At 63.6% G+C, this 21673-nt stretch overlaps 2 protein-coding genes across 9 annotated transcripts; one reads left to right on the top strand and one right to left on the bottom strand.

Annotated features, from left to right (window-relative positions):
* Positions 1–901: 901 nt before the first annotated feature.
* On the bottom strand, positions 902–3816 carry HRAS (HRas proto-oncogene, GTPase). Of its 3 annotated transcripts, XM_027959996.3 has the most exons (6): positions 3672–3816; positions 2378–2539; positions 2031–2209; positions 1770–1929; positions 1601–1682; positions 1145–1260 (listed from the first exon to the last, which is right to left on the bottom strand). In XM_027959996.3, exons 2-5 carry the CDS (start codon positions 2486–2488, stop codon positions 1620–1622), a joined length of 513 nt encoding a protein of 170 aa, XP_027815797.1. In that variant the 5' UTR covers positions 2489–2539; positions 3672–3816; the 3' UTR covers positions 1145–1260; positions 1601–1619. The 3 variants fall into 3 exon arrangements, with proteins under 3 accessions (XP_042093664.1, XP_027815796.1, XP_027815797.1); XM_042237730.2 differs by lacking the exon at positions 1601–1682 and having other exon boundaries at positions 902–1260; positions 3604–3816; XM_027959995.2 differs by lacking the exon at positions 1601–1682 and having other exon boundaries at positions 902–1260.
* A 1742-nt stretch (positions 3817–5558) lies between these two features.
* LRRC56 (leucine rich repeat containing 56) lies at positions 5559–21529 on the top strand. 6 transcript variants are annotated; one of them, XM_042237729.2, is made up of 13 exons: positions 5559–5646; positions 7387–7460; positions 7932–8122; positions 10210–10297; positions 10873–10933; positions 17348–17444; positions 17544–17744; positions 18406–18589; positions 18970–19128; positions 19209–19273; positions 19356–19498; positions 19736–19854; positions 20896–21529. In XM_042237729.2, the coding sequence occupies exons 3-13, from the start codon at positions 7946–7948 to the stop codon at positions 21183–21185; spliced, it is 1584 nt and encodes a 527-aa protein (XP_042093663.1). In that variant the 5' UTR covers positions 5559–5646; positions 7387–7460; positions 7932–7945; the 3' UTR covers positions 21186–21529. The 6 variants fall into 6 exon arrangements, with proteins under 6 accessions (XP_042093663.1, XP_042093662.1, XP_042093661.1 ...); XM_042237728.2 differs by having other exon boundaries at positions 19733–19854; XM_042237727.2 differs by having other exon boundaries at positions 19721–19854.
* The last annotated feature ends 144 nt before the right edge of the window (positions 21530–21673 follow it).

The following is a 21673-nucleotide window of genomic DNA, read 5'->3' as shown; positions in this document are numbered from 1 at the left end:
GCAGTGTCAGCCCCCTGCAGAGGCCGGAGGCCAGCGGGCTTAAGGGCAGTTCCCAGTGTCAGGCCGGGGTGGCCACGTAGGCCTCACAGGCCCACCCTGCACAGGTCACCTGGCCTGGTGGGGAAGCCGACCTGGTCCGTCCATTCCCAGCGAGCGGCTGGATCTGGCCCCCAGGCACCCCCACCCCTCCCAGTATCGAGACACTCCCCAGAGCGGACAGGCTGGCCCTCCCTGGCCCCCCGGCCCCACACGAGCAGCCTGGACCCTGCCCCGCCAGGCCAGCCCAAAGCCAGAGCAGCCACACGACGGGGGCCACGGCCACAGGCCTCGCTCTGGGAGCCCGGGCTCCATGCCTGGCCCACCGACCCCCAGCCCAGGACTGCCCTCGGGACAGCGGTCCCAGCGACAGGATCCCCCCAGACCTCCCGGTGAACCGAGAGGCCACAGGCGAATGGCTGCCTGCATTGAGGCAGAACGCGGTCCATCCCCTTCAGCTCTTGCCTGAGCCACCCCAGCCACCAGCTCCACCCAGCCTGCTGGAGACGCGGCGCTGGGCTCAGAGGGCCCCCCCGCCCCGGGGCACCTGCAGCCAGCGCCCCTCGCGGTGCCGGGACCAGCACGGCCCCAGCAGAGCTGGGCAGTGCCCCGAAAGCCACCCCAGTGGCCCGCTCCTCCCTGACCTCCACAGACAGTATCTGGCCTCAGTATCCCCCCTTGCTGATTAAAGGTTGCGAAACTCCCGCGTGTCAGGTGGCCGGTTCTGGCCGCACCCAGAAAACTCTGACAGACACGCCAGGGGCCACCCGGAGGCGGGGTGGCCGCCGCCCAGACGAAGCTGCAGTTCCCTGCCTCCTGGGAGGCCACACGCGCTGCGGCCTCCTGGCCTCAGGCAGACGCCAGGTCAAGACCATGAAATAATTTACTGCGACTCGGCCTGCGCCCGCTGGGCCAGGACAGGGCTGGAGGAGAGCGAGGCTGGGGGCCAGCGGCGTCAGTTCACCAGAGTCTGTGCCAAGCGTCCCGGGAGGCCCGTGGGCACTCTGTCCACCGGCCTGGGGGGCCGGGCTCTGGCGGCACCCCCCTCCTTCCCTGCTGTGCCGCCTCCTGCGTGGCACCCAGCGCTCCACGCCCCCGCTGCCGTCAGGAGAGCAGGCACCTGCAGCTCAGGCAGCCGGGGCCCCCCTCGTCCGGTGGGCTCAGCTTGCGCATCTTGTGCTGCCGGATCTCGCGCACCAGAGTGTAGAAGGCGTCCTCCACGCCCTAGGAGAAGGGCCCGGGTCAGGGCAGGACCACCGCCTCAGCCGCGGGCAGGGCCCCAGCCCTCTCCCCACCCCGCAGACAGGGAGCCGGGTCCTGCCTGCCTCGGGCCCCAGGCCCGCCTCGTCGGGAGGCCTGTCCTCAGCTGCCAGCCCACTGAGTCTTTGGGGCACCCTGGGACCCGCGGGGCACTCTGGGGGTAGGGGGGCTGGGGCCCCAGGGTCACCGCTCCGGTCTGGCTCAGGGCAGCTCTCTCCGGGCACCCCCACCTCCCCCAGGAGCTGTTTCAGCCCAGACCCGGGCCCTGGCCTCCCTCGCTGCCCTGCCATCCGGGGAGACTTACAGCGAGAGGGGCGGCTGGGTCACGGGGGTCCCGGAGGGTCCCAGAGGGTCCCGGAGCTGCAGCCAGAGCCAGAGCGGCTGCCCTGCGTCGAGGGAGAGGGGGCAGTGAGCCCTGTCCCGGGTGGGCGGGGCGGGGCCCTGGCTGGCTGCGGGGCAGGGGCCGGGCTCACCTGGCGGGTCTTGGCGGAGGTCTCGATGTACGGAATGCCGTAGCTGCGGGCGAGGTCCTGGGCCTGCCGAGACTCCACGGTGCGCGCGGCCAGGTCGCACTTGTTCCCGACCAACACCATGGGCACGTCGTCCGAGTCCTTCACCCTCTTGATCTGCTCCCTGCAAGGAGGAAAGGCTGAGCTGGCAGGCAGCCCGCAGGCTTGGGTGCACTCAGGGCACAGAGAGGGCCAGGGGCCCCTGAGGGCCGGCAGGCAGCTCACCGGTACTGATGGATGTCCTCGAAGGACTTGGTGTGGTTGATGGCAAACACGCAGAGGAAGCCCTCCCCGGTGCGCATGTACTGGTCCCGCATGGCGCTGTACTCCTCCTGGCCCGCCGTGTCCAGGATGTCCAGCAGGCACGTCTCCCCATCGATGACCACTTGCTTCCGGTAGGAGTCCTAGGGACGACACTGTTCAGAGACAGCCGGCCCTCCCGGGGGGAGACCTCCCTCGCTCCTCTCTTGCCCCGCCCCGGGGGCCTGTGACACGGGGACCCTTTCTTAGAGGAGGTGCGAGTCAGGCCCACGTCAGAAGCTGAGCAGCGGACAGGAGCCAGGTGGACTCACCTCGATGGTGGGGTCGTACTCGTCCACGAAGTGGTTCTGAATGAGCTGGATGGTCAGGGCGCTCTTCCCCACGCCGCCGGCGCCCACCACCACGAGCTTATACTCCGTCATCGCTCCTCAGGAGACCGAGGCACGAGGCGCTGCAGTGGTTTGCGGTCCCACCTGCCGAGGGAGCCACACTCAGCATGGCCGGACCGTGCAGGGCGGGCGCAGGGAGCTCCCTGGACCAGCCTGGCCAGCTCCGGCCTGCCCCCTGGGCCTATCCACCCAGATGACAGGGGCAGCAGCCACACAGGTGGTCCAGCCCTCACCTGTGGCACCTGCAGCCCAGAGATGGGAGGGGGTCTTGCCTCCAGCTGCCCCTAATGACTGTACCAGAAAAGCAAGGAGCAAGGAGCAGGCCCCTCAGAGGCAAGGCTGGGAGCAGGGAGCGTCTCCCAAGCACGTACCCGAATTAGAACCTGCTGGGTAGGCAAAAAGCCTAAACTAGAGGTGCGTTGGGCTGAGGTTACCAGCACCCCCACGAGAACAGGTCTTGCCACAGTGGCGGGCACAGCAGCGTGCCCAGACAGGCTGGTGGCAACCGACAATCTGCTCCAGCCCTCCCCCCAGGGCATGCTGGTGCATCTGAGAAGTATTCAGTAAGCACCTACTGCATGCCAGGCGCTGCTGCAGGCGCACGGGGACAGAAGAACCCCTGCCCTGGCAGGTGTGGGCGACACTCCAAGGGGAAAGTCCGCATGAGCCCACGGGTCCCACTGCCAGAACTCTGGAGAATATAAAGCAGCTGTGGAGGTGGACAGGGGGCCGAGGCTCCAGGAAGCAGATCACAGGAAAAGACCCAAAAGAGGTGTGGGCGCAAGGGGACAGGTGAGAACGGGACAGGGCCTGGGCCCTAGGCTCCCAGCTGGGATGTCAGCGGTTTGTGATGCTTAAAGAAGAGGCGCCCTTGCGGGGACCGCAAGCAGTGACTTTCTAAACCCCCGGTTCGCCGGGCGTGTGATGGCCGCCGGATGCCCGAGCTCTCCGGAGGGGCCCGTGCGGCTCCCGCGGGTGGAAGACCCGGCCTAGCGCCTCTGCTCGCGGACACCCAGGTCACTTGCGGAGCCCGTAAGGCCGGGCCCGGGACACGGAGCCAGAGGTGCTGGCCGGGGCGCGGCGGCGCGAACCCGCCGCCTCCCGCAGCCCCCGCCGCAGCGCCCCGCCCGCCGCCGCCCGCGGCTCACCTGCGCCCCCGCGCGCCGAGCGCAGACAGCAGGCCCCCCGCCCGGCCCACCGCTCCCGCCGCACTCACCGCTCACAGGCGCGACTGCCCCCGGGGCCGGGGCCGGGGCGGGGGCGGGGGCGGCGGCAGGGGGCCGGGGCCGGGGCGCAGGGCTCGCCCGGCGCATGGGCTCCGTCCGCGGCGGGTGCGGCTCCGGCGGCGGGCGGCGCACACTGGACCCGGCCGCGCGCGCCCCGCCCCACGCCCGTCCGTCAGCCCTGCGCGGCCTGCGATTGGCCGAGCGCGCCGGGCCCCGCCTCGCCCCGCCCCGGTTGGCCGAGAGGCCCGCCCGTCAGAGCCCCGGCCGGGCGGGGCTTCCGGGAGCCTCGCCGAGGGCGGTGCCCGCTCTGGCGGCCGGCGCGGGCCGCGGCCTGCGGGGCTGGCTGCGCGGAGCGTCGGGCCCCGGGGGGCGGCGTCCCCGAGGGAGGCCCGGGCTCTCCCTGGGGCAGGCGGGCCTCGCGGGGAGATAGAGACCCCGTGGCTAAGCGAGTCCGCGGCCGGGTGTGGCCTGGGGCGGGGCGCTGCTCCCGGAGCCCCGCGCCGGACCCCGGGCACCCCCGCCGGGCACCGCTGCGCCTACCCCGCCCCCGGCCCGGGTCCACGCCGCCCCTCGCAGGGCCCGGAAAGGAGGCGACGGCCCGAGGGCTAAGCCTCAGGGAGGCAGGAGCCCGCATCTTCAACCCCGCGGATGCCCCGGACCTGAGGCCGGAGAAGGGCGGAGGGGCTGTCCAGACGAGGGTCAGGCGCAGGTGGCTCCGGGAGGGGCGCCTGGCAGCTTCTGCGGGGTCCTGGGAGCGGCTCGGCCTCGCGGGCGCCTCGCCTGGGCGGGGAAGTCTGAGCCCGCGGAACGGCGAGTCCGGCTCGGTGTTTCCAGCCAGTGCCCAGGGTCTTGCTTCTCGCTTACGTAGCGCGCAGCTCCGCCGAGCATCACCGCTAGCCTCCCAAAACATGGGCAGCCCCTGCAGACTACCTCCCCATCGAGCTTCCCCGAAGCCCCAGGTCCCAGCCCTGCGGAATCTTAGCTAACAACCCATACCCAGCAAATTCACCCCCGAAGTTGCTATGGAGGGCTAAACTCAAGTCTACCGCCTCCCAGGCGAAGTGTGCACATTGTATCTCCTTTAAAGACGCTCAGAAATGCATGTTTTTAACATTAAAAAAAATTTCACAGTAACGCATAAAAACATCCTCCGTATTTACAGGAAAGAACGGTGCGTCTCACGTGAGCCCAGACCTTTGCCCCTCCGGCACTAGCTGGCAACCCCACCCTCCGCGCCTCTCGGCCCCCTCCCGCTCCGGCTCCGCGCAGTTCCCGGGAGCTCATCCCGCTGCCGGCCTCGACCCCGGCGGGACCCTGCGGGCCGCTCCCGCCTCCAGCACGGCGCCAACCCCGCGTGTCCCGTTGACGGCCGTAGAGGCGCATAAATGACAGCGGGTGGCCCGCCCCTCGCCGGCGCGGACACTCTGGACTCCCCTCCAGGTGTGCAGTCCCCTCGTCTTCAGGGGGTCCTTTTGTCGTGGCGTGGGCCACACAAGTAGGCGGTGGTGAACCCTGCAGGGCCCTGGTCTCAGCGACCGCCCGACAGGGGCGCCTCCCACCTGGGAAAGGTGGGCACGAGTCTCCACCCCACGCCACCTTTGTGGGTGCAGACTTTGGGCTCGTCTGCGCCCCGCGGGCTAGACAGCGTCTCCCCTCCCCAGCGTCCCTCCTTGTGGGAGGGGCCCTGCCGCGCGCCCGCGCGGGGCCAGACCAGCGCGAACCCCGCAACCAGGTTGGCCCCCCGCGCCCCAGCAACCGTCGCTAAGGGGCGTGGCTCGACCGCGCGGAGCCTGAGGGTTCCCGTGGCCCATGAACATTTGCAGGTTCAGCTGAGGCCCCGCCCCTGTTGCCTTGGCGCCCAGGCCCCTCAACCCCGCGACCGCGAGAACTACCGAGTCGAAGGGAGCGCCCGGCAGAGGAGGGCTCCCGGGGCCTCGGCCGGGGCACGGGGGCCGACCCCCTCAGGTGAGAGCCGAGCGCACCTTTGGGTCTGGGGCCGCAGGGCCACGGTTTTCCCCCATGCCAGGGGGAGAACGGAGGCTGAGGATGGAGCGGCCGCGACGGGCGGGGGGGGGGGGGGTCCCTGTGATGCCCCAGATGTCGGATCTGCTTCCCTGGGGCCCATCCCATACTCCCTGGCCCTGCTGAGGATCTTGAGGTCACCAGGACAGGAGGAACCCCAAGCCCTGACCTCAGAGGGGTGGCAGGTGGAGGGGGCCAAGAGAGGCAGTGAGACCAGCCAGAAGCTGACATTCGCCTGCGCCATAGAGGAAGAAAGGCCCCCAGGTTTCCAGCTTGGGGCCTCAGGGAGTGGCAGGGCAGGAGGGGATCAAGGCCATCAAGAGAGTGGACAGGTCGAGGCCAATGAGTGGACGTGAGGGGACAGTGTCTCCAGAGCCCCAGCCTCCTACCCAGGCCCTGCTCCTTGGACCGCAGGACCTCTGGCTAAACGGGACCATACCCTGGGCCAGGTCGTGGGCAGGACCTCAGGTCAGCTGCTCTCAGGCTCAGAGGGAAGAGAGTGGCCCACTGGCTTCCTAAACTGCAGCCTGGCCAGCCCAGACCTTTCCCAGAGCCCCAGGCTGGCATCCTGGGTGCGGGGCCAGGCAGCATCTTCCCAGGGGGCCTGGTGCTGGGGTCGTCCTTTGAGGCTCAAGGCCTTTCACCAGTTGGAGAAAAGCGGGCAGCAGAACTTTTGAAAAGAAATCCTGGCCAGAGATTTCATGAATCTCTTCCCTGAGGCTCCTCTGCGTGGCTTCGCCTCCTTGGGTCCTCGGTGTGGTCAGTCTTCACACACAGGCATCTGGTAGCCCAGGCAACCTCTCCCAAGGCCCACCACTGCCTGCCACCCTCTCTGGCAAAGGGTGACACCCCTCACCACCCTGGCCGGGGTGGGTGGTTCCGGACGCGATGTGGAGGGTGAATTGTGACCACCCACAGGCAGTGGCTGGAAGCTGCACCTGCCGCATTGACTGATGTGGGGGGAACATTCCAGAGCCCTTGCTCTGCACACTGGACATGGCAGGTGAGCCAGGTTCTACCCGCACAAGAGCCCACACTGTCTCAGGCAAGGCACTCACTCAACTGAATGAGTCATAAAACACCTAGGGCTGCAGGAAGGGCTGTCTTACGGGAATAAGTCCAGGAAGGGAGAAGGGAGCACAGGCCTGGGGGACACCTTGACCCGGGTGGACAGAAGTAGCCAAGATGGCCCACACAGCCTTCTGGCTCTACTCTCAGAGATGATTCCAGGCTCTGGAGCCAGGTACAGGCACCTGGGTCTTGAAGGGGCAATGCCAGCTGAGGCTGGTGCAGGTGGGCCCCCTCCTCTGCAGCCTGGGGGGTAACACCAAAGATGGGCAGGGTCCTAGGGAGACCAGCCCACAAGGGACGGTCCAGAGCAACAGGCCAGGCACCCCTTTTGGAGAGAGTGGACTTGAGGATGGAGGGAAGTGGGGATTTGAATGAAGACCAAGCATTTGCATTGGAGGGACCCAGAGGGACCCCGGTGCCTGTCACCCACACGGCCGTCTTCCCCCATCAGCTGGGCCAGGATGGTTGAAAGGACCTAAGGGCCAGGGCCCAGGCTGAGAGCCCCACCGCCTCTGCGCCTGCTCACTCTGAGCCCTGTGGTCTTGGCCCAGCCTGTCCCAGGTCCCTTGGGCACAGTGACCTGACCAGGAGGCCGACTCGACTCTCTCGCAGGCGCCGCCTGGGGCCAGATGCCACCCTCGTGCCCAGATGTTTGACCCACGGTGGGAAAAGGCAGCTGCCTCCTGGTGAGGGGGTTCGGTGGGCACAGGGGTAGGGGGGAGTGCCCGAGACCCTGGTCCTGAAGGCCCCAGGCTCAGAGACCATCGGTGGAGGCCAACACGAGGCCCGAGGCAGAGCTGGCTGCTGCTCCCAATGGCAGAGGAACAAACAGGACCTGGAGGCAGCGCCACAGGCTCGTGACCTCCATGGGGCTCCAGAGGGGCAGGCTGGCACCGGCACCCCCCCAGGACCCTGAAGGGTGGGCAGAGGCACCAGGAGGGTGGCCTGCCCAGGCCGGGGCGCGAGTCCAGGCCCAGGGAGGGACCATAACGGCCCAGGCAGGCTCTGGCTTCATTGTCGGGCCTTCTCTGGGCCAGAGGGGGGCTTGGGGGCTTGCTGCGTGCACCGACCTGTCAGCAGCTCTGCAGGGTCTCTGCTGGGCTGTGGGTCAGAGGAAAAGCAGAGGCTGACCGGCTTCGCTCTCTGCCTGCACCCAGCAGGTTGGGTGTGAATGGACCAGGCCTGGGACGGAGCCTGCGGGCCTCGGCCGAGCACAGCCAGCATCCAAGTGTGGGAGCTGAGCTCACAAGGCCTGCACAACCCCCAGCCTCGGAGCAAGGCCCCAGGCCGCCGCGGGCATGGCCACAGCGAGCAGCTGGCGGAGGAGTGCCTGTCGCCCGCCAGGCTGGTGAGTGCAGGGCTGGGCTTGGCTGGCTGCCAGACGCCCCGCTCCCCCCCGAGGGCCGACCCCAGGTGCTGGGGGCGCAGAAGCCCCTCGGCATCCAGGCCAGAAGGGCCCAAGCCAGCCCCTCCACAGATCTGCTGGGCATGGGGCTCCAGCGACCCTGAACCAGATAGAAGCGCGCTCATCCTTGTGGATGCAGGGTGGCAGGCCCCCGGAGCGCACAGCGCGCAGACTTCACGAGCTGCGAGCAGGGATGGGCGGTGGGGGCTGCTCCGGCGGGGTGGCTCGGCGCCCCACTGACCCGGCTGTGGAAGCCTTCCTCCCAAACCTGGGGTGCTCATGGCAGTCGCCCCCCCCCACCCTGAGGGCCCGCAGGCTCTGCAGACCCTCTGACTGCAGGCTCCCGCCTGGCGACCCCAGGGTGCAGCCCTGCACCCCTGGCAGCGGGGCTGCCTCCCTTCCTGGCCACACGCTCACCCACCCGCCGCTGGCCATGCTAAGGGCTCGGTGCGGTCCAGTGCCCCTCCACCCCTACACATGCCTGCACCCGTGTGAGAGGCACACAGGAGGGGAGCATTGGCGACCCCGGGGCAACACAACCACCAGAACTCTGCAGAAGGAGTCTGGGCGCCCGGGACCCCACCCACCTTTCCGACCAACGTGAAGGGCTCACACTGTCTACTCGCTGCTGCTGGATGGGACACTCCTGTGCGCCCCTCCCCACCCCCCATGGCCCCTGTGTGTCTGCCCTCCAGCCGGGCCTGCAGCACAGCAGTGCCCAAGGTCTGGGTCCAGCATGGACCCGTCACGTCAGGCCAGCTGCCATACCAGCCCCTGCGCTGGGCGGTTGCCCTGACCAGGGCCACCCCGCCCACCCTGGAACCTGCTGTCCTCCACCAGCTTCTGGCTGGGGAGGCTCGCCGCCTGTGTGAGAGAAGCCTGGACTCCTGGCCTCTGGCGGCCGCGCTCAGCCCCAGTCCGGGCTGTGGCCCTCGGCGGGCGTGCTTCCGAGCACACTTGTGTCCAGCGCCCACCACGCCGAAGCCGCCGCCCCGGTGGCTGCTGCAGCGTTTCTGCCTCTGCTGACTCGATCACTGGAACCAGGGGCCTCAGGCCTCGGTCCTCCTAGCGCCACCCGAGGGCAGCAAGTGCCTGGCAACCGCTTTCTCCCACATCTCACAGGGTCTTTCTAGCTCCAAGCCTTTCTTCATCTTTCTTTCCACTGATTTGAGTTGAGAAGCCATTGTATCTTTCGAGCCACAGGTCTCAGAACGCCTGAGCTCTCCCCATTCCAGCTGAAGTTTGCCTCCTGCGGGGCCTCATCAAACGCAGTGAGCCGTGGCCGGTTCACTCTGCCCACATCTTGCTGGGCACCTCTCTCCCCACCGCCACGAGTTCGCTCTGTGCACTTTCTGCCAGCCGGGTTTCTACTGGAAACTCTCTTTACCAAAAAATTGCACCATCCCATGACCTGTGTCTCCATCTTTCCAGTTTTAGTAACACTCTCATTACTAGACGTTACTCAGGTTTAGCAACACTCACGTTAGTAATCCCCCACCCCCAACCCGGCCACCAGTGCCCAGTCCGCTACTGGAGCTTCATCTACGTCTCAAGTTTTGTATGAGTCAGCTATTGCTATAGTGATGCTGTGTAACAAACAGTTCCCAAACTCAACAGCTTACAGTATAAGTGTACTGTCCCCAGGTGTGAGGGAGGCTAGGGCTTGGCCGTGCTCAGTGCGGCCAGGCTCAGGCCCCAAGCTGCGCTGGGGCTGTTCCATGGGTTTCATTGGAATCAGCCCCCTGCCGCCAGGCAGGCCCTTCTCTGGCAAAGGCCCCCCCCCCAGCCATGCGGGGTCACCGTCTCCACTCTTGTTGGAGAAGGCGATGGCAGTCCACTCCACCACTGTTGCTACATCGCACTTAGGGGCCAGCCAGAGCTGACTGTGGCTGCAGTTGACGTGGCTGAGGCAGGCAAGCGCCCGCACCTGCTGCAGCCTGTGGCCAAAAGCAGGAGTTTCACTGGGAGGTGGGATGGAGGGCGTGTGACTATGGTCTAGGCTCCAGGGCTGATGCCCCTGACCCCTGCAGCAGGCCCTGGCCCAGGTCGATGACCTCCGACTGGTGAGCGTGCTGGAGATGTGTGTCAACACCCGTGAGAACAGCCTGGGGAGCTTCGGTGAGAGCCCCTCCCCACATACACCCACCACCATCCCGGCCAGGCTGCACTTGGAGGGCCTGCCTGCTCGGACCCTGCCCTGGTCACTGGGCAGCCCCTCTGCACGGCCCACCCCGCACACCTCTCTCCGGGGACTAAGGACAGAGACTCTGTGTCGGCGTCCTGTTCTCCGAGGCAGTCCAGACTCGGAGCCTCCCCCCGGGGCCCTGGGGCCCCCTGCTCTAGAGCCCAGGGTGTGAGCCGATGGAGGCTGTGGCCTGGCTATGCCTGCAGGGCCCGGGGGCCAGTCGCGGGAGTGGCCTGGGGGCAAGACCCACTCGTGGTGCGTGGACGCCAGCCGGGACCCCTCCCGCCAGAGCCCAGGGCTTCCACGGCCTCCTGTGTGGCCCTGCCCACTCAAGGCGCCCTGTACACCCTGGCCCGCCTCGTTCGAGCAGGGCCTCAGGGGTCAGCATGTGGCCCCAAGGCCACCCTAGGCCTCAGCAGCCACAGGCAGCAGGGAGCGGGGCACTGGTGCTGCCGAAGGGTGCCAGGGTGGCAGTGCCGGCGCTGACCTCTCCCCCTGTGCCCCACAGGGCTGCACCTGCCCAACCTCAGCCAGCTGAAGCTGAACGGCAGCTGCCTGGGCTCCCTGAGGTGAGTGCCCCGGTGGTCTCAGCCTGGGGTCCCCCCGGCATCCCTCCCTCTCTGGCTCTAATCCCGCCTCCTGTTCCCGCTGAGGCTGACGCACTCTGCCTGAAGCCTGCGGGCTGGCTTGGGCTGGTCACTCCAGGTTGTGTGGTCCTCAGAAATGCCCACCGACCTTCGGCAAAGAAACCCCCACCCGCGAGGCTGGAGGGTGCATCACCATCCGGCTCCGGGATTTGGGACACTCCCACACCCCCCAGCACCAGCCGGGCCTCAGGCCCCGCATGACACACAGGAACATCCTGATAATTAGCGTAAAAGTCACAGTGCGAAATGAAGGACAGAGTAAAATTTTTACTTACTTCGTGGGGCTGGAAAGGACGATGCTGAAGTAATATCAGAGTTTATTCGTGTGTTTGAGCAAACGGAGTGTTTTATGCAGCTAGACAGCTGTCCTGAAGCAACAGGAGGCCAGCTGCAAATCTAGAAAGTCCTCCCGATGTTTTAAATGGGCTGTGAGTGTCCAGTTATTTTCAGGGGAGAAAATGAAGTAACTCATGAGCAACCGCCTATTTATACTGCTGGTTATTCATATAAGGCTCCCCTCTGGCTCAGCTGGTAAAGAATCTGCCTGCAATACAGGAGACCTGGGTTCCATCCCTGGGTTGGGACAATCCCCTGGAGAAGGGAATGGCTACCCACTCCAGTATTCTGGCCTGGAGAGTCCCATGGACTTTATGAAGTCCATGCAAAGAGTCGGCCACGGCTCAGTGACTCTCACTTTCACGTCACCTTCAGCCCAATTTTGACGAAGACATCAATCCTGTAAGTTAGCAGAGGGAAAAAGTCATACTTCCTCCATCATTAAGGCTCACACATTAGCTCAAAGAGCAACAAAAATACATAGAAAATCCATGAAGAATGGAACCCGTAAAGAGAAGTGGAAGATAGAAAATCAACTACGATGCGCCATTCGTAACAAAGCAAAATACTTGATTTCAAGGAAAAAAAAAAAAAGAAAAGAAAAGAAAAATCAATTCCAGGAAAAATTGCGTCGTAAATTCCATGTAAAAATGCCTTCTGTTCCTTAATAACAATAGTGCAAAATGGAAGAAACCTTTGTTATCAAATCCCGAAACTTGGCCAAAAGATGTCTGCACATCTCCGTGGTGTGACGGTGACTAACACCTGTGAGAGGGGCCTGATTCCGCATGACGGCCCAGTGGAGCGGCCTTACAGCTTAGCTGGCACCGGGGTGGCAAGACTGTAGAGCCTCAGTGGCGTTACGAGGCTGGGAGATGGCCTTTGTGTGGTGACTGTCACTCCATCCGAAGCTAAGGGAGAATTCGGCCCCTGAAGGTGTCCTGACATGAGGCCTGGCGCGGCTGACTTCTGGGCCAGCCAGCATCCAACACGCCCCTCCTTCGCCAGAACTGCTGGGTGGGGAATCCCAGTAACACAGCTAACGTGGGGGCGATTACAGTAACCACAGGGATGCTCTTCACACCCCTTGACCACGGGTGTGTCCCCTTGTGCTGCCTTTTCAGGTGAGTCCGGCCCTCTCCTTGTCCGTATCTGTGGCTGTCTATGTAGCCTGGGTGCCCTGGAGACTTTGCGACTCTCCACCCTGCCTCGCCTACTAACTCAAGCAGAAGCCCTTCATTCTGACTTTCTACCAGCTCTGGCTGGTGCTAGGGCAGTCTTAGGAGGTTCGTCCACCTCTTCCCCTGCAAGGTCTTGGAGACAGTCTTCTCTTCTATTCATTTGTGGGCCCACTTTTTACTTTTGGGTCTTCAATCCTGCTTATCTCCAGCTTGCCCCCACTCCTGGTGTGAGAGCCAGCTCTGTTCTTCGGCACCTGGTGGTCCCGTGTTCCCCAGGCCACATGGGCATGCTGGGGAGCTGAGCGCTCTGTCTTCATGGTGTGGCTCTGTGCTTCTGAGCGACAGGTGACCCTCGTCTGAGCTTTCCTCTCTGCAAGCTGACCTGGCTGCTCCTGGACACTTCTTCTTGCCTTTGAGTTTTACAATCACTTTGTTGAGTTCCACACGTCCTAATCCTTCCGGATTTTTTTGGAGGGGAGGGGAGGGTTTTTTAAAGTCACACGTCCAGTTGACGTTTGAGGTACATCCACCCACGACTCTGGGGCGGCTCTCCGTTCCCGCGCGCGTCTGTGTCTCTCGTAGGCTCTGTTTTTACCTGGAGCGTAATTGCTTCACAGGCTGTTAGTTTCTGCAACAACGTGGATCAGGTTTTCGTATACGCGTGCGTGCACGCTGAGTCACCTCAGTCGTGTCCCGCTCTGTGTTCCCATGGACCGTGGCCCGCCAGGCTCCTCTGTCCATGAGATTCTCCAGGCAAGAACACCGGAGCGGGCTGCCATGCCTCCCTCCCAGGAAGCAAGCCTGTGTCTCCTGTGTGCAGCCCCTCCGCTGCAGGCAGATTCTCTACCACTGTGCCACCAGGGAAGGCCCCTGTATACACATCCCCCCTCCCTTTTGAGTTGCCCACTGAAGGGATAAATGGTTTCTCACTGCTTAGGGCCAACTGGACACAGGTTTCTGTAACTTGCAGCTGAAAGCATTCCAACTGATAAACTTTAAAGAAAATGTTTAAAGGCTATTTCTGCCTCGTCAGAGCATCACAAACTAGGCAACTTGAATGGCAGAAACTGACTCAGGTCTGGGGGTCACGGGTCAAGGTGTGTCTCCTGAGGCAGAAGGAGAACCTGGCTTGCTCCTTGCTCCTGGGGGCTTGCTGGCCATCTTTGGCGTTCCTCACCCCAGTCCCTGCCTTCACCTCGAATAGCCTTCTCCTCCTAGTGTCAGGATCCAAATTTCCCCTTTTTAAAAGGACATCAGTCATACTGGATTAGGGCCCACCTCATCTCCACTAGGGAGAAGGCAACGGCACCCACTCCAGTATTCTTGCCTGCAAAATCCCATGGACAGAGGAGCCTGGTGGGCTGCAGTCCACGGGGTTGCTAAGAGTCGGACACGACTGAGCGACTTCACTTTCACTTTTCACTTTCATACACTGGAGAAGGAAATGGCACCCACTCCAGTGCTCTTGCCTGGAGAATCCCAGGGACAGGGGAGCCTGGTGGGCTGCCCTCTATGGGGTCGCACAGAGTCGGACACGACTGAAGCAACTTAGCAGCATTGGAGACAGAAATGGCAACCCACTCCAGTGCTCTTGCCTGGAGAATCTCAGGGACAGGGGAGCCTGGTGGGCTGCCCTCTATGGGGTTGCACAGAGTGGGACATGACTGAAGCGACTTAGCAGCAGCAGCAGCAGCACCTCAACTAGGGCCTGCCTGCCAAGGCAGGAGGCATTAGAGATGCAGGTTTGATCCCTTGGTCAGGAAAATCCCCTGGAGGAGGGCATGGCACCCCAGTTCAGTGTTCTTGCCTGGAGAATCCCATGGACAGAGGAGCCCCCTGGCTGCAGTCCATGGGGTTGCAAAGAGTTGGACATCACTGAAGCAACTTAGCACGTGTGCACACGTCTCTACTAATGACATCTGCAGAGACCCAGTTTCCACAGCAAGGCACATTCTGAGGTCCTGAGGGTCAGGATTCAACATACGAATTTGCAGGGACGCACCTCATCCCACAGCAGGAAATGTGCCCTTCTGTGCCCATCGGTTGGTAAGAACAAGAAGGTTCCCAGCGTTCTTCCTGTGTTTCTTCTGCCAGAATTGTGTGACGTGTGCACTTTCTTACACTAGCCACTCTCCAGGGGATGGAACTGCGGTTGCAGTGGGCTAACCAGGACCCCCGCCTGAGCACCCCGCTGCCACCTGGGACAGGGCAGGACACAAGCCTCCCCTGAAGGCTGGGCTCCCTGAAACCAGAACTGAATCGCTTCCCACATATTCATAGTGTTTTGATAAAATCATGGATGAGGCCCTGTCTCTGTGGTATCTTGTTTGGTCATTGCAAATTTAGAAAAACACTATGCTGATTTGGGATAGATTTTTCTTTTTTTTTTCTTTTTTTTTTGGGGGGGATAGATTTTTCTAATCAATGAAGCAATTGATTTTCATAAGCGAGCCTATTACCTCTGGCAATACTGTACCTTCGCTTTGTATTTAAACGTTATTGCCAAACTCTCCCGATAGTCAGATAGTTTGTTAATTCAGTCGGGTCTCTATACTGATGGTCACATCGTCAGCAAGTTACGAGCACTGCCTTTCACTTTAACCTTCCCGCTTCTCTTTCTTGTCGTATGCTTTGGCCAGGACCTGCTCGCCAACATGATTTAAACAGTGGCAATAACAGCAGCAGGGGTCCTTGGTTTGTTCCTGATCTTAACAGATATGTGTCTGGGCTCTTCTCCATCTGTTGACATGATCATAAAGTGATATTTCTCCTTTAGTCTGCTTGTGTACTGGATTCCACTGACAGATTTTGCAATTCATCCTTACACTCCTGCAGCAACATTACTTGATGAGCTATTTTTAAATCTGTAACATTACAATCTTTGCTCCACAATTTTCACATCTGTCTTTGTCGGCTACAGCCCGCTGATGGTCCAGTTGGTACTTCTCTGGTCCTGGAATCGAGGACTGACTCAGACCCACACTTTCACTGTTCTTTTCAATTGCCTGATTTTTCTTTAAAAAAACTTCTGTATAAGAAACTATTGTAGAAGATGTTGACTATTCCATAATAGAATGTACTTTAAAACTGATCCAAATCTGGGGACATGGCAGGGGCAGAGAGGAGGGAGGGGTGTCAGTGACGATTTAATTTCTTTAGCGGCTATTAATGTAGTTTCCTTTCCTTTTTTAAGAAAGTCTTCACCTATTTGGCTGCCTCGGGTGGCGCATGGGATCTTTGTTGCCTCGCGTGGGATTTTTCGTTGCAGCGTGCTGGTTCTCTAGCTGGGGCGTGTGGGCTCAGTATTTGTGGTGTGTGGCCTTAGTTGCTGTGAAGCAGGTGGGACCTGAGTTTCCGGCGCAGGGGTTGAACCCTTGTCTCCTGCATTGCAAATTGGATTCTTAACCACTAGACTGCCAGGGAATGCCCTAGTTTTCTGTCTTTCGATGCCAGCTCTCTGGGTTTTCAAGGATATTGGTGTATAGCTGGTTCTAAATGGTCTTTTGCTATTTTAAATTGCTCCCAAGACCATGATTATTCCTCTTTCTAAGTCCGATACATTAATTTTCATGGTCCCTCTGCTTATCCTTGATCAGTCTTGCCAAAGGGTTGTCTGTAAGTTTTTAAAGAGTTAGCATTGGGCTATGTTCATCTCCTCTGATTTTTCTAGTTATTACTAGTATTTTTCTGACATCTTCAACAACTTTAAAAATCGATAGCTCATTCATGGCTGCCGGGGCCTCCCTTGCTGTGTGCAGGCTTTCTCCAGTTGGCATGAGCGGGAGCTACTGTCTAGGTGTGTGTGCGGGCTTTCTCCAATTGGTGTAAGCAGGGGCTACTGTCTACCCTCCCTTGCTGTGTGCGGGCTTTCTCCAGTTGGCGTGAGCGGGGGCTACTGTCTACCCTCCCTTGCTGTGTGCGGGCTTTCTCCAGTTGGCATGAGTGGGGGCTGCTCTCTAGGTGTGCAGGCCTTCTCACCACAGAGGCTTCTTGATGCCCAGCGCAGGCTCCTGGGCACGCTGGCCTCAGGAGATGCGGCACGCAGCCACAGGCTCAGTGGCTGCAGACAGTGCCAAGGGGGAGCAAGCTGTCCAGGTGCCTCCAGGGAACGTTCTGAGAGGCGCCGAAGAACACGCGGCCTCTCTGTACCCTCAAAACAAAAATAGCACTCTACGGGAAAAGATGAGAGAACAGCTAAGGGCGCTTAGGAATTAAAAGTGTGACGTTAACAGCAACGTGGGAAGACATGGGGACCTCCCAGAAAGCAGAGGAAAGGTGCAGGTTTGGAAACGGGAGAGAGAAGGGCTGATGATGAGGCCGCACGCCCGAGGCCGAGCTCCGGACAGGAGAGAAGGGGACGCTGGGAGAGAAGCACAGACGAGTGCATCCCAGGAGCCGATGGAGAGCCCTGGCCTGCCCGCCCACGGGGGAGCTGCCACCACAGGGAGGTGGCACAGACCCGTCCCGGCAGGGAGGGGTGTTCCTGCAGGCACAGCTGGGCTGGGGAGGGGCCACAAGAAAGGCCTGGGGGGAGCAGGAGGGAGGGCCCCCGCTGGCCCCGCTGGGGAGGCCAGGTCCACCGCAGCAGCCGTCAAGCACAAGGGTGACCTGCAGCCAGGCCTGGGCCCTCCAGCACCTGCGGCCAGGAGGGAAGGCAGGCGGCCGGGCGCTCTGGGGCTCCTCCTTGGCCTGGAGGCCACACAAGCCGGTCCCAGCGGCCCCCGCGTCTGGAGACAGCAGATGTGGGTGGCGGCGGGCACAAGGCAGGGCACAGGGCCTGGGCAGTCACCGACACAGCCCCCCGCCCCGCTCTCTGCAGGGACCTGGGCACCTCCCTGGGCCGCCTGCAGGTGCTCTGGCTGGCCCGCTGCGGCCTGGCCGACCTGGATGGCATCAGCTCCTTTCCTGCCCTGAAGGTGGGCCTGCCCTGCCCTGTCGGGGGGAGGCGGGAGTGGACAGGGGGCAGGAGGCAGGGCGGCCCTGGCTGAGCACCCCTCCCCTGCCGGGCCCCCCAGGAGCTCTACGTCTCCTACAACAACATCTGGGACCTGAGCCCGCTGTGCCTGCTGGAGCAGCTGGAGGTGCTGGACCTAGAAGGCAACTGCGTGGAGGACCCGGGGCAGCTGCGTTACCTGCAGCTGTGCCCGCGGCTGGCCACGCTCACCCTGGAGGGCAACCCACTCTGCCTGCGGCCAGGCTCCGGCCCAGCCCACCAGGTGCGCGCCGCCGGGCGGGAGGCAGTCGTGTGCCAGCCCCTTGGCCGGCCGGGGCACCGCTCTGCCCGCCTGAACGGGCCAGATCGCAGCAGATCCCAGGGGACCCACCCAGGGCACGTCAGGGCCTCCTCACGGGAGCTCCTTCTCATATTGCTGGGGGCCTGGCGGCTGCCCCCACACCCCCCTGGGCCACGCACAACTGGACTCCAAAGGGCCACACATACCTGGGCCAGGCCCTGGCTCACGTGTGCTCCTGGGAGAGCTCTATGCACGCGCCATGCAGAGCGCAGTCTCCACGTGGAGTCGGGTACGCACACCCTGCAGCCTGCAGGCCCCGTTCAGAGGTGCCCCTATGCTGGGGGCCACACCACCTCGGCCAGAGCTCCCTCCACCCGCCCGGCTGCTTCTGCCCTCCACGGGGCTAAGCTCTGAACTCAGGGCAGCCCTGCAGGCCAGAGGGCAGCCCTGGACCCTGGCAGTAAGCCCGGAGAGTGTGATCATGAGTGGGCAACAGCCCAGGGTCCCAGCAGTCCCCGAGGTTCCAGAGTGACCCAGGCGGGCCTGGTCCCAGCAAATCCCGGCTCCCCTGTGCTGCCCACAGAGGGGCTGGAGGAACAGCCAGGCCCAGGCTGGCCTGACTCAGGCCCGCCCCCACCCGCAGGTGCCCCAGGGCTACAACTACAGGGCAGAGGTCAGGAAGCTCATCCCCCAGCTGCAGGTCCTGGACGAGCTGCCCGCCGCGCACACGGGCCTGCTGGCCTCTCGGAAGCTGGACCAGGACTGGCTCCTGGTGAAGGAGGCCATCAAGGAGGGCTGCACCCTAGACAGCCTGCTCCCCAGGCCGGGTACACGCAGCTGCACCCAGGGGCCTCGGGCTGGGGCCACCCCGCCTGGCCTGCGGACCACCCCTGAGAGCCCCAGGAGGGGCCGCACCCCAGTCCCGCTCGGAGGCCGCCTCCTGCGTCCCTTCTCAGACCTGACCCTTTGTCCCCAGAGTCCTGCACACACACAATCCCAGGCCAGCACGCCCTCCCTGGGAGCAGCCTTGGTGCAGGCCTCCCCCACCATCCGCAGCGGGAAGGGAGAAACCTGCCACCCTATGACTTGGGGCCTCAGGCACACTGACGCAGGGCGGTGGGCTCTGTGGATGGGGTTCAGCTGGGGGGACTCCTGGCTGACCAACTGGCGTGCGCCTTGGTGATCTCTGATTTTGACCCTTGGGCAGATCGAACCCACTGCTCCCCTGAGCTGTGCCTGCCTGAGACCCAGCCCCGGGCCCCCAGGCGCTGGCCTCTCTCCCTGCTGGTTCCCGGGGTGCCCCTGCCTGAAGGCCTCCTTCCCAACGGCCCGGCCCCAGAGGATGACGCCAGCAACCTCACCCACGGTAGGTGACCCGCCCCAGTGTGAAGCTGGCCCTGAAGCCCTGAAGCCCCAAACCAGGCCCAGCTGCTTCTTCTTCTCCAGGCGCCGGCCGGGTCCTCTGTGGGAACCCCACCAAAGGCCTGCGGGAGCGTCAGCACCGGCGCCAGGTACAGCCTGCCCCCACGGCAGGCGGCACCCAGCCCCCAGCCCCGGCAGGCCGTGCCCTGAGCCAGCCCTCTCCCTTCTCAGGCTGGGGTGCACCCAGAGAAGCTGCCCTCTCCCAGGCCGGAAGAGCTGGCCCCCAGGGCCTCCGGCTCAAGGCCTGACCCTGCCGACGATCGCGACCTCCTGGCCTGGGCTGGGCTTCAGGCTTTGAGGGAGCTGCGCCTTCGGTGGGTGCCCCCTGCCCCACACCCCAGCCCTGCCACCCTATGCGTTCTGATCGGGGTAGGGGGGCGGGGCTTGTGGCTGGGACCTGCCTTGGCTGAGTGGTTCCTGGTCCCTGGGTGGCTGGAGGGTCAGGTCACGGGAGCCCAAGGCTGCCCCAAGTCACACTCCTCTGGGATCTGCTCCAAAGGAGGAGCAGGCTGCAACCTCCCCCGCCCACATCCCAGCCCCCTTCCCAGTAGGTGCCCAGAGTCCTGGGAGGAGAGGGCCGCAGCCCCCTGGGGCCCACAGAGGGGCTCTGAAGAGCAAGAGGACAAGGCTGGGCCCAAGCCTCACCGCAGCCCCCTAAGCCTGGCCCCAGGTAGCCTGCCCCACAGAGCCAGCACCGCTGGGCTGAGGCGGGAGGGGCAGGGAGGGCCTCTCCTGGGGGTGGGGGCTGAAGTTCCCCTCCCCTGAGCCCAGGGGCCAGGCAGCCGGGTCAGCCGGCTGAAAGAGGGAGAGGGCAGGCCCTCCCGACAAGGGCAGTGCAGGGGCCCAGAACGAGAGTGAGTGGACCGGGGAGGGGCCAGGGCCAACACGGGGAAGACCAGCAGAGGTTCCCCGGAGCATAGTGCAAGCCCAGCGAAGGGAGCAAGGCCCCCAGGTGGTGGGCAGGAGACCACGGTGGGGGGTGGCGGGTGGCAGCTACTGCCTTTCCTCTGCAGACAGGGCCTGTCCTGGGCTGGGACAGAACTAAGCCGGGCAAGACCCTCCCTCAGGGACACTGGCTCGAGGAACTGTGGCTGAGCGGAGCCAACGCAGGGGCCGTGAGGCAGAGAGAAGGGCCGCGGGGGGCTTCCTGGAGGAGAGGGTTGAGCCGACTTGCAGAGCAGCTGGGCAGGCAGGCCCGGGGAGGGGGCCTTTGTGAGCAGGGGCTGCAAGGTCGGCTGGATGACCCTGCGGAGAGGGGGCTTTGGGGGGCGCACCGAAGAAGCCAGGACAGAGCAGGGACAGGGCCGAAGCTCTGCACTCGCTGAGTTGCTGCTGTGCCTGGGGCAGGGGCTGGGGAAGGCAGGCCTGAGACAGCCAGGGCCCTCAGCACCTGGCTGAGCCCGCTGAGCTGAGGGCGGAGGAGAGGGGAGCGCGGGCAGGCAGCCAGCAGGAGTGGCTGGAGGCGCGCCAGCCAGCGAGGGACAGAGAGGTGCTAGGACCTCCTACTCCAGTCAGGGTCCAGGTGGGCACTGGGTGACCACGCCCACCCAGCCTGCCTTCAGGTGGGTGCCAGGGCTTCACTGCCTGGGGGAGGTTTGGGAACGACCCCGGGGCCACCTGCCTGTGAGCAGACACTACGGCCCTGCTGTGCGGCCTGGCCCCGGTGACCCCGGTGGCTCTGTCTGACCTGCTGTCTTTCCTCCTTTCCCAGAGTCTTCCAGGACCTCGGGGTACAACCTGATCCCCTGTCCCCCCAAGTCCTTCATGCCAGACCAGGGCCGCAACTCCTGGGGGTCCGCAGATCTACAGTTCCGGGGGCGTAGGCTCAGAACCCTGGGTAGTTTGGGGCCTGGCCTGGGTCAGGGGCTGGCTCCAGTGACTGCTCTGAGAGCCCAAGAATTGGCCTCGGGCCCCAGTCCTCAAGCAGAGGGATGTCCAGGCCCAAAGCCAGCCCCAGACTCAGCAGCCAGACCCCCAGCCTCCGGTGCATGCCGCACCTGACACTCACCACCCCAGCCCGACCCCACCCTCGTGTACACCCCTACCCACTGCCAGGCCTGCCTGCCTAGTGGCCAAGGGCCCCAGGGCAATTGTGGAAGGCCCAGCGTGCACTCCGGCCTCGCAGAATCCAGAGCCCCTGGGCGAGCATGCTTGGAGGGGAGAAGTGGGCCTGGTACAGGAGAGGACCCTCTTGGTGGAGGGAAGTCAGGAGCTGGGACCACCAAGGGGGTAAGAGGTTGAGCCCAGGAGAGAATGCACAAGTCCCCACCACTGGCCCAGCCGCCCACCTCTTCCATGAGGCCTGGCCTTCCCTGAGGAGCAGGCCTGAGAGAAAGCAGGTTGGGCCCTGGCCAAGGTGGCTGGAACGGGGCCCTGGCCAGCCCTGGGCCAGCCCACCAGCCACCCAGGGCTCTAAGCCACCCTTGGGCTGCTGCGGTCCCAAGTAGAGGCACTTGCCGCTGGCCAACCCTGGTGGACCGGTGGGGTTC

The sequence above is a fragment of the Ovis aries genome, chromosome 21, assembly GCF_016772045.2.
Source record: "Ovis aries strain OAR_USU_Benz2616 breed Rambouillet chromosome 21, ARS-UI_Ramb_v3.0, whole genome shotgun sequence".
In the NCBI taxonomy this organism is placed as follows: domain Eukaryota; kingdom Metazoa; phylum Chordata; class Mammalia; order Artiodactyla; family Bovidae; genus Ovis; species Ovis aries.
The sequence above is the reverse complement of the archived record's forward strand: the minus strand, read 5'-3'. Positions and strand labels throughout refer to the sequence as shown.

Bases quoted from the DNA above. Each gene is read 5' to 3' on its own strand.
- HRAS (XM_042237730.2), bottom strand. From the start codon at position 2,488: ATGACGGAGTATAAGCTCGTGGTGGTGGGCGCCGGCGGCGTGGGGAAG. The intron at 2,210-2,377 runs GTGAGTCCACCT...TGTCGTCCCTAG, and splicing joins AGTACGACCCCACCATCGAG to GACTCCTACCGGAAGCAAGT. The intron at 1,930-2,030 runs GTGAGCTGCCTG...TCCTCCTTGCAG, and splicing joins GAGGACATCCATCAGTACCG to GGAGCAGATCAAGAGGGTGA.
- LRRC56 (XM_042237726.2), top strand. From the start codon at position 7,946: ATGGACCAGGCCTGGGACGGAGCCTGCGGGCCTCGGCCGAGCACAGCC. The intron at 8,123-10,209 runs GTGAGTGCAGGG...TGACCCCTGCAG, and splicing joins GCCTGTCGCCCGCCAGGCTG to CAGGCCCTGGCCCAGGTCGA. The intron at 19,855-20,895 runs GTAGCCTGCCCC...CTCCTTTCCCAG, and splicing joins CCCCCTAAGCCTGGCCCCAG to AGTCTTCCAGGACCTCGGGG.